This window comes from Penaeus chinensis, chromosome 1 (genome assembly GCF_019202785.1).
Source record: "Penaeus chinensis breed Huanghai No. 1 chromosome 1, ASM1920278v2, whole genome shotgun sequence".
Classification (NCBI taxonomy): domain Eukaryota; kingdom Metazoa; phylum Arthropoda; class Malacostraca; order Decapoda; family Penaeidae; genus Penaeus; species Penaeus chinensis.
In genome coordinates, this window is record NC_061819.1 from 22801553 (window position 1) to 22814052 (window position 12500).

General features: G+C 49.9%; 1 protein-coding gene across 2 annotated transcripts in view; it reads right to left on the minus strand.

Moving 5' to 3' along the window:
- Positions 1-12500, minus strand: part of LOC125027135 (protein Hook homolog 3-like) — a 149149-nt gene that overhangs the window by 133951 nt on the left and 2698 nt on the right. For both annotated transcript variants that reach the window (XM_047616034.1, XM_047616120.1), the window contains exon 2: positions 10587-10669. In XM_047616034.1, coding sequence (XP_047471990.1) covers positions 10587-10669 — 83 coding nt within the window. The remainder of the gene's footprint in view (positions 1-10586; positions 10670-12500) is intronic.

Consider the following 12500-nt stretch of genomic DNA (forward strand, 5'->3'; position numbering starts at 1 on the left):
TTTCTTTTTCAATTGTAAGGCGTCGAGTGGCGATAAATCATGGACCCCTCATTAATATTAATATTCGTAGTTCTTATGGGATAATCAGTAATTAGTAGCAGGAATCATCATTGACGTTGTCGTATCTCTCGGAGTTCATGATAATGATGATGATGATTATAAACTTGTGTAGTAATAGTGAAATCGAACTAAAAAATAAATTCAAAGGTCTCACATAAATAAGGGAAATGACACAGATAAGACCGATTCGAATGATAAGTTATAAAGGTTACAGATATCACTATATTGGACCAATAAAACAAATTAGCCCTTCTGTAGGGCGGTTATACACTGGCCGTACAGGAAGCAATTGCTTCTGGCTAGCTAGGCAGCGACTTTCCTTAATCTGGATCATACGGAGGAGATAACAGGCTTTTTTAGCATGCGCCGCCGCCCCATAAAAGATAACACTTATACGAGACCAAAATAAAACAGATTCAATAAACAGAAGGAGACCAGACATAAAAAGAATTAGCAGATTCGACAGCTGCTAGACACAGCAGATCAAAAGTTTAGCGGGTAAAAGCCTCTGCTCGCAAGGAAACTTCAAGGTTGTTTGGTTCAGGGAAAAATCCCGATTAGCGCTACTTATGAACTTCCTGTGACCGGAGGAAATACCGACGCCATTATTCCCTCCCGACTTCGGTGTTAGGAGGATGAGGCTACACGTGCTCGGGAACAATATCAGCAACTTTCATAAATGGCTAACTTAACAGGCAAGAGTGACAGTCGAGGTTGAACAACGCCTGTAGACTAAACACACAAAGGATAAACACAGGAACAGAAGGGTGATTTGAGATTGATTTTATTTCTGCCAATTTGAAGTTTAATCTTTCCGGAGATGTATTACCTGTTTTCGATTGAAGTGATTTGTGTCCCTTTGCTACCAAAGTTTAGAATCTCGAAAATACAAATGATATCTCCACGGCTAGGAAATCACCCCCACACACAGGCCTCGGCAACCGTAGCTGGAGTATTAACACACCCGCTCGTTGGGAAGAGATAGATCACGCAATCGAAGGAAGGCGAGGTAGGCGGAACGAAGGCACGACCGAACTGCTATTAATACTACCGTGTTGTTCTGCGTCCTGGCCATGTTCCGTGATCCTACGCGAGGCTACATGAGGATCGGCGGCGGCGGCCGCCATCAGAGCACCGCCAGCAGCCACAACTTCCGTCTGTGGCCGCTGACCCCTCCCGCTACGGCCGCCTCCACAGACCCGCGAGCTGGGCGTCACTACAACCCATAAACCCATTGGACACCTCTCCCATTAATTCATCAATCACTCCTTTAAGCAACATTGTAGAGCTTCCGATCATTGCATCTAAAATAGTACTATCCTCGTAAAAATCGGGATCCAGATCTCATGTGTGTTCCAATGCACGGAAACTGCATTATCCTGTCAACGACCCACATAAAAGTTCAGCAATAAAGCACTAAACTCTCGATTCCCCCTCCCCTCCTATCATCTGAGGAGAGCCCCTCACCATCTCCCCCACCTCCTCCGCGCCACTTACCTGACCATGCCCCTGACTTCAGGTACCACTTCCGCCGGAATTCTAATCCTGGTTTCGACCGAGATACTTAAAAACAGTGTCATCCGCATGCACGACTCCCCGTCCAATCAGGGAACGATTTGCACATTACGAGCAGTGTTTTTACTGACTGCTCTATTGGGTTCATTGTCCGGGGAGAATATAAGAACATCCGTTCATCTGGTGCACGACTGATGTAAAGGAAATGTGCACAAATGCACCAGCCTCGTGTTTGCTTCAGCACGTGCATGCACAGGGACTGAGCACCTGCATATTGAGGGACTAGGCAAGTGTATGTGTAGGGACTAAGCCCGTGCATGTCCAGGACATGTACGAGTGACAAGAGATGAACCAAAGAGACAAAAGGCATATGGCGGACCAGAGTCCTTGTCCGTCCTTATCCTGTCATTTTATAATTATCCTTTATAATAGAAATATACCTAAATAATATCATTCTACCGCCCGCTACTATTCCCTTTTCTCCTAATTTATCAACAGCCATTTCCTTGTCTTTGTTTCGTCGCCCTCGGTTCTGCTCACTCACTCTTGGTTACTCCTGACAACACGTCACGCATCACACGACCTACTAGACGTGCCGACAGCGTGGACCTTCTCGGCAAGGTCACCCCTTCACTGGCGTCGAGTCTCAAAACAAAGTCCCACAAATTTCCATTTCGTTGTTTTCATCTTCAACCTTTCAAGACTATCAATCCACGAGTCTTTCACAGTAATGGTGACTCAAACACACAGGAAACCACTAAATGTGCCTTATTTGAGTTGACTGTTGTTCCCGAATCCACTTTCCTGTCTGACCTGGGCACGAACTCAAGGTTGTAACGAAACCGCAAGCACACGCACATGGTTACACACCAAATGCTTGCACGCATACATATGCAAGCGAAGTTACTTCACAAAGACCCTCTCTCACAACCTCACATAAACGAACACTATCAGCCCCATCTTCAGCGCCTTCAGCCGATGCGTGCCCGAGGCAACCACAACGCAAGATAACAATCACAGGAGCCACAACACAAGAGGGGGAGGGGGGTAAGAGGGGCTCCCTTTAAGTTCCTTTTGGGTACGGCGATGACTCTGCTCCCTAAATCCCTTAATGCTTTTACACATCCCCGTTATCTGGGCAAATTATCCCCATAACCCGAGCTCAACGAAACCCTTGTCCTAACCCTAACCAGGCCTTTCTCCGACTTAATCCAACTACAAAACGACAATCATAACTCCACATTAACTGGACACCGTTCCATTAGTATTGCCAGTGCGTTTGTGGGCCTCACCCCAATCTCTCCTTCTCTCCTTCTCTCCTTTTCCTTTTCTTTTTCAGTCTTTTTTATTTTTCTCTTTTTATTTGTCTTTCCCATTTCTCCCATTTTACCTTTCCTATTTCCCCTCGCTGTTTCTTACTTCCAGCCAAATCACTACAAGCCAAAGCCCAAGCAATGCGCCATATACTGGACTCACATTCTAGCTCCATTTAGAGAGATGCGAGAGCAAGCTAGTTTTACGAAGAAAGTTTTTGGTTTCAAAATGGCGGCCGATGCTAAGCCGCAGGTGACAAGTCGGAAAGAAATGGCGAGCACATTCTTTCTCGCTGTGTCGATACAGATGCTGCAGCTTAATCCATGCTCACATCGCTGCCCATGCACAAGAACGTTTTCTCTTCACGCTCCCGCTCTGCTTTTATCGCCGCCACTTGGCCAAGACCGCGTAACCTCTCTCACAAGCTGCTTAAACAGCCGTGACCACTATCGCCGCAGCCATCCCCACGGCTGCAATGGCCGAGAAATTTCCTGCAATTACAAGAGCGCCGACTGACCATAATCAGCTTCGTCTTGCAGCTGAGACGCAGGGCTAGTCATTAAATAACGTTTTCCCCGTGATTTTATAGGGTCCTCGATTGTAACAGATAGAGGGCATACAATAGAAGCTAAATACCTAATTTCTGTCGTTTAATCATTCATAATTTGATTATGATAATAAAATCAACTCGACTTTCGCTCACGACCTTGCTACTTTTAGGTTTAGCCCCCCCCCCTAAAAAGGCTTTATCAATCACTGAAAATATTTTCAAAATAATTTGACTGAGATATCCAATACGAAGCTTTGAATCAAGAGCACCTACTTTCCGCCCGCAACCCCACATCATCCAAAAAGAAGACCGCATCGCATTCCGCAACCCCAACCCTCATTCCAGGCTATGACACGGGAGTTCCCTTACACCATACACGTCCATCTCCAACCCCGGTGCCACACCAGCGACGCCCGCGGCACTCGGGCTCGCGTGATGACTGGCTAAGACAAAGGGCGACAGACTCCTGCACCAGACCTACGCCACAAAAGGTTGGAGGGTTTGTGGTGGTGTTGTAAACCTATGACTCACCCCAGCCGGCAGAGACCAGGCTTGCCAACCTTCACCACCACGGCGCTCAGGATCCGAAACACGTGCAAGCACAAGAAAGGGAGAGGGAAAATGGAAAAAAGTAAATGGATGGATTTTTCTGCCTGCACGGGAATGAGGCGTAACTAGCAGCCATAGGTCCGCTGAATGCAAATCACCAAGACTTTCCAACAACACCAACAATTCTATCTGCACTCCCTCTCCTCCTTCCCTTCCTCTCTGTGCTCCCTCTTCTCTTTCTCTCCCCCTCATTCCCCCTCCCTCTCCCCCACAACAACATTGTTCTGCTTCTACTAAAGCATTTCACGTTACTCGTTCACACGGCGGTGAGGTGACCCAGACGCAAACAAATGATAAATGCCCCTTCCGTTGTGTGGAAATCTGTGAGCGGTGGTTATAGGTAATGAGGCGTGACAGACCCCTTTTCCTCCCATCTTTTCTCTCCTTCTCTCCTCTCTTTTCTTCTCTATTCTCTTCTCTTTCTCTTTTTGCCTCACTAATTCTCTCTCTCTCTCTCTCTCTCTCTCTCTCTCTCTCTCTCTCTCTCTCTCTCTCTCTCTCTCTCTCTCTCTCTCTCTCTCTCTCTCTCTCTCTCTCTCTCTCTCTCTCTCTCTCTCTCTCTCTTAACCTTTTCAGTCGCCTTCACCTTCTTATCAGAATTTTTATGTATTTTTGTATCTACTTTTTCTCTCCTTTACTTCTCCCTAAGTTTAGCTTCCTTATGCCCCTCTCTTCCTGCTTCTCTCTCTCTCTCTCTCTCTCTCTCTCTCTCTCTCTCTCTCTCTCTCTCTCTCTCTCTCTCTCTCTCTCTCTCTCTCACACACACACACACACACACACACACACACACACACACACACACACACACACACACACACACGCACACGCACACACATTTATCTTCCCATCCCCGCTATTAACCCCGTCCCTCCCCCCCCTCCTTTTTCCCCTATCCTTCCTCCCTTCTTCCCTCCGTCTCCCTCCCTCCTCCTTCCTTCCATTCTCCTCACCTAGACTTCAACACCCCTGCAACCCCATCAACACCCATGCCTTCTTCCCTCACGTACGCCATCCTTCGTACGCCATCGTGGCAACTCCATCAACGCCACGTAATGAGCAAGGAAATAAACAAAGTAAACAAAACCGTAAACAACCTTTGCTGATGAAAAGAACAAACGATAAGTGCATGGACAGGGTGGGGGGAGGGGTGGGGGGAGGAAGGGAGGTGTAAAAGGGGGAGGAGAAGGCTGAGAATAAAGGGGGGAAAGAATGCTGAGAATAAACAGGGAGAAGAAGGCTGACAATAAAGGGGGAGGAGGAGGTTGAGGAAAGGGGGAGGAGGAGGTAGAGGAAAGGGGGAGGAAGAAGCCGGGAATATAGGGAGCGGAAACTAGGGGAAAGGGGAAAGGGGAAGGTGGAAGCTGGAGAATGGGAAAGGGAGAAGGGGAAAGGAGTAAGGGCAAGGGTAATGGTGGGAAGGGGAGGGGGCAAAGGGGGGAGGCTAAAGAGGGAAATTGGAAAGAATATATTTATTTTGAGCTTTGGGTTTCCCAGACCAAGGTCAGGATTTTCTGGGGCGCGAACGCTGCGTGCTTGTGTGTGTGTTCGTGTGTGTGTGTTTGTGTGTGTTCGTGTGTGTGTGTGTGTGTGTGTGTGTGTGTGTGTGTGTGTGTGTGTGTGTGTGTGTGTGTGTGTGTGTGTGTGTGTGTGTGTGTGTGTACGTGTACGTGTACGTGTACGTGTGCGTGTGCATGAGTGCCCATGTGCGTGTGTTATCGTGTTCTCGTGAGCGTGCGTGTGTTTTCGTGTGCTCGTGAGTGTAAGCGTGAATGAGCGTGTGAGTGTGTGTGTGAGTGTGCTTTTGAGAGTGCGTGTGAGTGCAGTGACTGTACATGTGACAATGCGTTTTCGTGTACGTGTGAGAATGCGTTTTCACGTGCGCAAGTGTTTTCATCTGCGCGTTTGCGTTCGTGTGCAATGCAAATCTGCGTGCGAGATCGCCTGCATGCGTGCTCGAATGTCTACGTCTGCACTTGTGTGTGTGTTTTTTTTTTTTTTCCAGACCGCGGAGTAATGGCCGTGACTCAACGTTCTCCTTCATCGAAGACCTTCAGGCCCCGGCGGTTGCAGCGCCTCGCCTCCGCCCTCCCGCCGCTGCCCCCGACCCAGCCACGTATCTCCGTCGGCCTATCTGCCCCTCCCTCTGCCCCCTCCCCCCCTCCCTTCTTCTTCAGCCAGGTAGCCAGGTGGGGATGGGAATAAAGGCATCGGACGCCCCGTGCAGCTGCCTCGCATGTGCCTTTTGTCACGACCCCCCCCCCCCCCCCCCCCCCCCCCCCCCCCCCCCCCGAGGCTCGGTCGCTCTCGTCCGCGTCTGCACATCTGCCCTCTAAAAGCACCAGTCTCAAGGTAAGCAGTGGCTTGTTTACGTTGAAAATCGGGACCAGAAGACAAGTAATGGCGACGACTGACGAGCGTAAAGGAAATCTGAGTCGACAAGGAACGTTTTCTGTGGATGAGAAAATGATCCCACTAGACCGAATATTATATCTTTAAAATGAGCCTACTGCCTTCATTCCCTAAAAAATTACTTACTTTAATATATATACATATATATACACATATATACATATATATACATATCCATGTGTATACATATATACCTTCATACATTCATACACATATATATATATATATATATTTATATATATAAACATATATATACAACACATGCGCACACACACACACACACACACACACACACACACACACACACACACACACACACACACACACACACAGATATATGTATGAATATATATGTTTGTGTGTGAGTGTGTGTGTGTGTGTGTGTGTGTGTGTGTGTGTGTGTGTGTGTGTGTGTGTGTGTGTGTGTGTGTGTGTGTGTGGTGTAGTGTGGTGTAGTGTGGTGTGGTGTGGTGTGGTGTGGTGTAGTGTGGTGTAGTGTAGTGTAGTGTAGTGTAGTGTAGTGTAGTGTAGTGTAATGTAGTGTAGTGTAGTGTAGTGTAGTGTAGTGTAGTGTAGTGTAGTGTGGTGTGGTGTGGGTGTGCGCATATGTACATGTAAATACATACATACATACATGCATACATACATACATAATATATATATATATTGTATGTATGTATGTATGTATGTATGTATGTATGTATGTATGTATGTATGTATGTATGTATGTATGTATGTAAGCATGTATGCATGTATGTATGTATATTTTTTTTGACACACATACAATAGGATCACGCTCCCAAGGAAAACTGCAGCCGAACCAACCCCAGCGCTCAACATTGCACAGCGTCAGCCTCAAGCCGGGCTCCAGGACGGCGCTGGCGTCGCGCCCTCTCGCGCCGCACGACGCCGGCGATCGCGTGTGACCACCAGCAGGCCGTCACAACCCCCCAGACCTCCCCCCAGACCTCCCTCTTCCCAGCTTTTCCGCACCCCCCTCCCCTACCTCCAGCACGAGGCCACGCGAGAACCAGGCCACGAACTCTGCTGACGCCGACGACGATTTCAGTTGTATTCCCACCATCATTACAGGGGGAGGGAGAGAGGGAGAGAGGGAGAGAGGGAGAGAGGGAGAGAGGGAGAGAAGGGAGAGGAAGGGGGGAGGGGGAGGGGGAGGGGGAGGGGGAGGGAGGGAGAGAGAGGAAGGGAGAGAGAGGGAGAGGGAGAGGGAGAGGGAGAGGGAGGGGGGGAGGGAGAGAGAGAGAGAGAGAGAGAGAGAGAGAGAGAGAGAGAGAGAGAGAGAGAGAGAGAGAGAGAGAGAGAGAGAGAGAGAGAGAGAGAGAGAAGGCTGGTCGGGGTCTTTAATGACAATTAGCAGAATTGGCTTGCTTTCTCCTGTTAGTTTATCATTTCCGACATTATCTTTATCATAATGCTCACCATTGCTGCACTATCATTATCTTCACTGTCACCATCGCTGTATTTGTTTTCCATCATTACTATCATTATCATTACAGGCATTTTTATAATGTGATCATCATTACTGCTATTATTTCCATAATGTTTTTTCTACCTATCATTTTCACAATCATTTTACCTTTACCTTTTTTTTCTGCCCCCCCAACCCCCCACTTCCTTATTTTCCCACCTTTCTCTTCTGTCCTATCTCCGACCCTCTCTTCTCTCACCTTCTCCCTCCTCTTCTTTCATACCCTCTCCCTCTCCCTCTCTCTCTCTCCCACTCCCTCTCTCTCTGTCTCTCTCTCTCTCTCTCTCTCTCTCTGTCTCTCTGTCTCTCTCTCTCTCTCTCTCTCTCTCTCTCTCTCTCTCTCTCTCTCTCTCTCTCTCTCTCTCTCTCTCTCTCTCTCTCTCTTTTCCTAACCCCCACTCCCTCTCCTCCCTCCTTCTCCTTCCTTCCCCCCCTCCCGCCCCCTGCTCATCACGCACCTAAAGGCGGGATAGGCGGAAAGGTGCTTAATGAAAGGCGATAATAATGCACAAAGAAGCGTGATCACGAGTGGCGCTATTTGTTCACGTGGGCGCAGGCCCCCCCCCCCCCCCCCTCCACTTCATCAGCATCAGAGGTGTAGTAGGTGTGGATGTTGGGCTGCAACTTCTCCCGTGTTAAAGTGCAGAATGAACGAGAGCAATGCAAACAAACATGAAGGCATGTAAATGCCATTCGTAAATAAATCCACAAGTACACAAAACCGATTACATAGGGAAACCATTCGCGTAAACGTAAAAATACAAGGAGTGAGTACACCAGCCACGGAATACGCACCCGAGCAAATGACTGCAAAAAAAAGCCAAATTGCCCGCGGCCGGAGAAGTACTGCAGCAAAACCGCAGGCGCGCCGGGAACAAAAGCGCAGCGGCAGTGACGAGAGGACGAAGCATGCGGAAGAGCAAAAGTGCAATGACTAACGACGTGCGGTAAGGACATGCTACGCCACCGCTGACGCCGCTGACGCCGCACCCGCCCGCCGCAACTGTGACACCAGGCGGGTAACGGAGGAAGCCCGGGACCGGAACGGCACGGCGAGGTGTTACGTTACGCCCCTCACTCAACGCCGCAGTACGCACTTAAGCCCTGCCGTGAGCAGCTCGGCCAGGTGCTAAGCCACTGACTGCAGCGTGGGCAGGCGTTCTTTAGCCAGCCGGTTATGCCGAGACAGCTGAGCTCGTCTGCAGGTGACGCATCTCGCTGGCTGTTCTCAGTCAAGACAGCCAGGCGAGGCTGAACGAGCAGAGTGCCACCTCGCCGGCACTTCTATGGCTGCCCAGGTCGTGTCACCTGTTGGCCGAGAGGCGACCTCTCCGCTAGACACGCGGTCTTCCTTGACTAACCCTGTGACATTCACTCACACCGCGTTCTATTCCCCAGTCTGACGCCGCCGAAGCATACATCTCCACGTCAACCCGCTGTGTCCACCGGGCCGACTACCGTCACCCGCCGATGGCCTGCGACGTCACCTGCTGATCGTCAGCTGCGGATGCCAACATCTTGTCGCAGACGTTGGCATCAACAACCTGATCGTACCGCGGCCACGAAGCCTCTCGCCGGAACACACGAACAAACAAATGCCGGCACACAATTTCTTCTACAAAATAACGGTGTAGCGACCCGTGTATGAGTCATATCGGCATTACGCTGATAACGCGGTGGCGCTGTGAGATAAGGAAATCGAACGGTGCAGGTAACTCTAAGCGTCTCCGGCAACAGACAGAAGAAACCCCTCTGATCCCTTCGCTTGAACACATTTACGGAAACTCTCACGCATTCACACGCGAGATGCACTGAAAATAAAGGAGGAGGGAGAGAAGAGTGGGAGAAATAAAAGGAGGAAGAGAGGGGGGAGGGGGGGAAGGAGGAGGAGGAGGAGGAAGGGGAGGGGGAGAAGGGAGAGGAGGAGGAAGGGGAGGGGGAGAAGGGAGAGGAGGAGGAGGAGGAGGAGGAGGAGGGGGAGGGAGGAGGGGGAGGGGGGAGGAGGAGGGGGGAGGAGGAGGGGGGAGGGGGAGGAGGGAGGAGGAGGGGGAGGAGGAGGAGGGGGAGGAGGAGGAGGGGGGAGGAGGAGGAGGAGGAGGAGGAGGAGGAGGAGGAGGAGGAGGAGGGGGAGGAGGAGGGAGGAGGAGGAGGAGGAGGAGGGAGGAGGAGGAGGGGAGGAGGAGGGGGAGGAGGAGGGGGAGGAGGAGGGGGAGGAGGAGGGGGGAGGGGGAGGGGGAGGGGGAGGGGGAGGAGGAGGAGAAGAGAAGGGGAGGAGGAGGAAGAAGAGAAGGGGAGGAGGAGGCAGAAGAGAAGGGATAGGGCGAGGGGGAGAAGGGGAGGAAGAGAAGGGCTAGGAGAAGGGGGAGAAGGGGAGGAAGAGAAGAGGGAGGAGAAGGGAAGGAAGGGAAGGGAGAGGAGGGAGAAGGGAAGGAAGAGAAGGGAGAGGAGGAAGGAGAGAAAGAAGAGGACGGGGAGGAAGAAGGGGGGAAGAGGGACAAGACGGAGAAGGGAGAGGAGGCAGGGGAGAAGAGGAACAAGATGAGAAGGGACAGTAGAAGGAAAACAATAGGGAGATGAAGAAAGGGGAGAAAGAAGAGGAGGTTGAGGCAGACACACCAGACCCGGCGGAAGAGTACTCACATCTGGTGAAGGACGGTTGCCATGACGACGCCATCGGTCAGCTGAGGCACAGAGGTTCCCTCACGACCCGGGAACGTCTCCAGCTGGGAAAGGAAAACAACAACGTTAGAGAAAATATGAAACGGTGGGAATCTGTATCAACGTGATGTCCTAATGCAACTGCTGAACAACACCAAGCAAACCACTCAGCATCTTCTCAGCACAATGCTCAAAGTGCTTCCACGTGTCTTTTTCACAAGCATGAACTCGGTGGTGTGTGTATGGCTTCCCCATGCACACGACTCCACCCATTCACAAAGTCCCCTCGTAAATGGGAAAAAAAAAACGTATTCTCTACAAAGGGTTTCCGGTGCCGCACCCCCCCCCCTCCACCCCACCCCACCCGCGTCAGAGGGAGAGTGTCGCATCGCTTCAATAAAACACAAGGGAAAAAACAACAAGAAGGTCCCGAGGCAGCCTTTCGTTCATATCATCCCGGAGAATCACCTTTCCACCGCCGATAACTAGAAACTCAAAGGAAAGGAAGCCAAAAGAAGCTTTCCCAGGATTCTGAACCGCGTTTCGGAGAAGCGAGCCCCCAGCGCCGCCAAAATACCAGGCCTCAACCCCTCCTCCCCCCTCCCCCTCCTTACCCACTAGCATTACCATATCCGGTACACTACAAATCTAATACACCGTTTTACCCCCTACTACTTTATCCATATTTGACGTAAATATCACCTATCTCGACCGCAGTGACCCAAAACCACGATACACACAGCTCCTTACCTTCCCTCTTTAGTATAACAACCCTCCAAAATGTTACGTGAAAAATAAAGTATTGGTTAAACAGTCCTACGCAAATCACAGAGGCCTCAGTAGCGCCCTCGGCCACGTGTAATGTTAAAGAACTCCTTTCAAGAGGTTCTCAGGAAGGTGGGAGAGAGAGAGAACGAACGATAATGAAAATCGGAACATGTTTACTCAGGTTTCACCGCAGCAAGATCAGTAACATTCACTACTTCCTGGCAGCAATAATCTTATCAGCTTATCACCATTCCTGAAGCAGCCGATCTATTCACCTGATTACCGTACCTCAATGGGCCTTTATAACTTATCAAGTTATGAAAAGGGGCCCCCTATTCCTATGCCTGGTCTAACCTTAAACACGTACTTTTGAAAATAGTGTTATGGGTTTCGTCTTCTCAAAAATCCTTAACAAGACAATAGAGAGAAGTCACTCTCCTCCCGATCTGTCTTTCTCGAAGTCCCAACTCTTTCTCCCTTCCCCTCGTTCTTGTACCCACTCACTCACTCCCCTTTGTTTTGTCCTCAACGCCCTTTTTTCATTACACTTCTTCAACTTCATCCCTTCTAGTTGTCACGAATACACTAGCGTACACTAGCGCCTCCCCTTAAGCAATCTCTCTCTCGGTTTGTATTCCAGTATCATTTACAGACCAAAAGAAAAAACAAGACGCGACAAAGAGAAACCCTAACACAGCAACAGAAACACAGAGAAGCGTGGATGATCCTCCACAACAACATCCCGCCCCGTCCCCCTTTCCCTCCCCCTTCGCCCCCTTCCCCCTTCTGCGGTCCAACTCCAGACGCCGCTGCAAGACACTACAATTACCGGTGTCCTTCACGCCCCTCGCACCTGTGACGGCATCGACTGGGCAAAGGACAGCGGGCCTACGAAATATAGACAAACAAATATGCGCAAATTAGTAAAAAAGAAAAAAAATGAAGAAGCATGTGTAGCCAACACCTGACATTGCAAAGCTCAACATTTTTAGACTTTTTGTCACTGTCATCAACGGCAGGTAGACAACACAAGGCGTACCCTCATTTAGCACTTCGTAAACATCTTACACAATACATGTTCCAAAGATGCCAGGTACGCTTAATACTACTGATACTACACAGGCAACT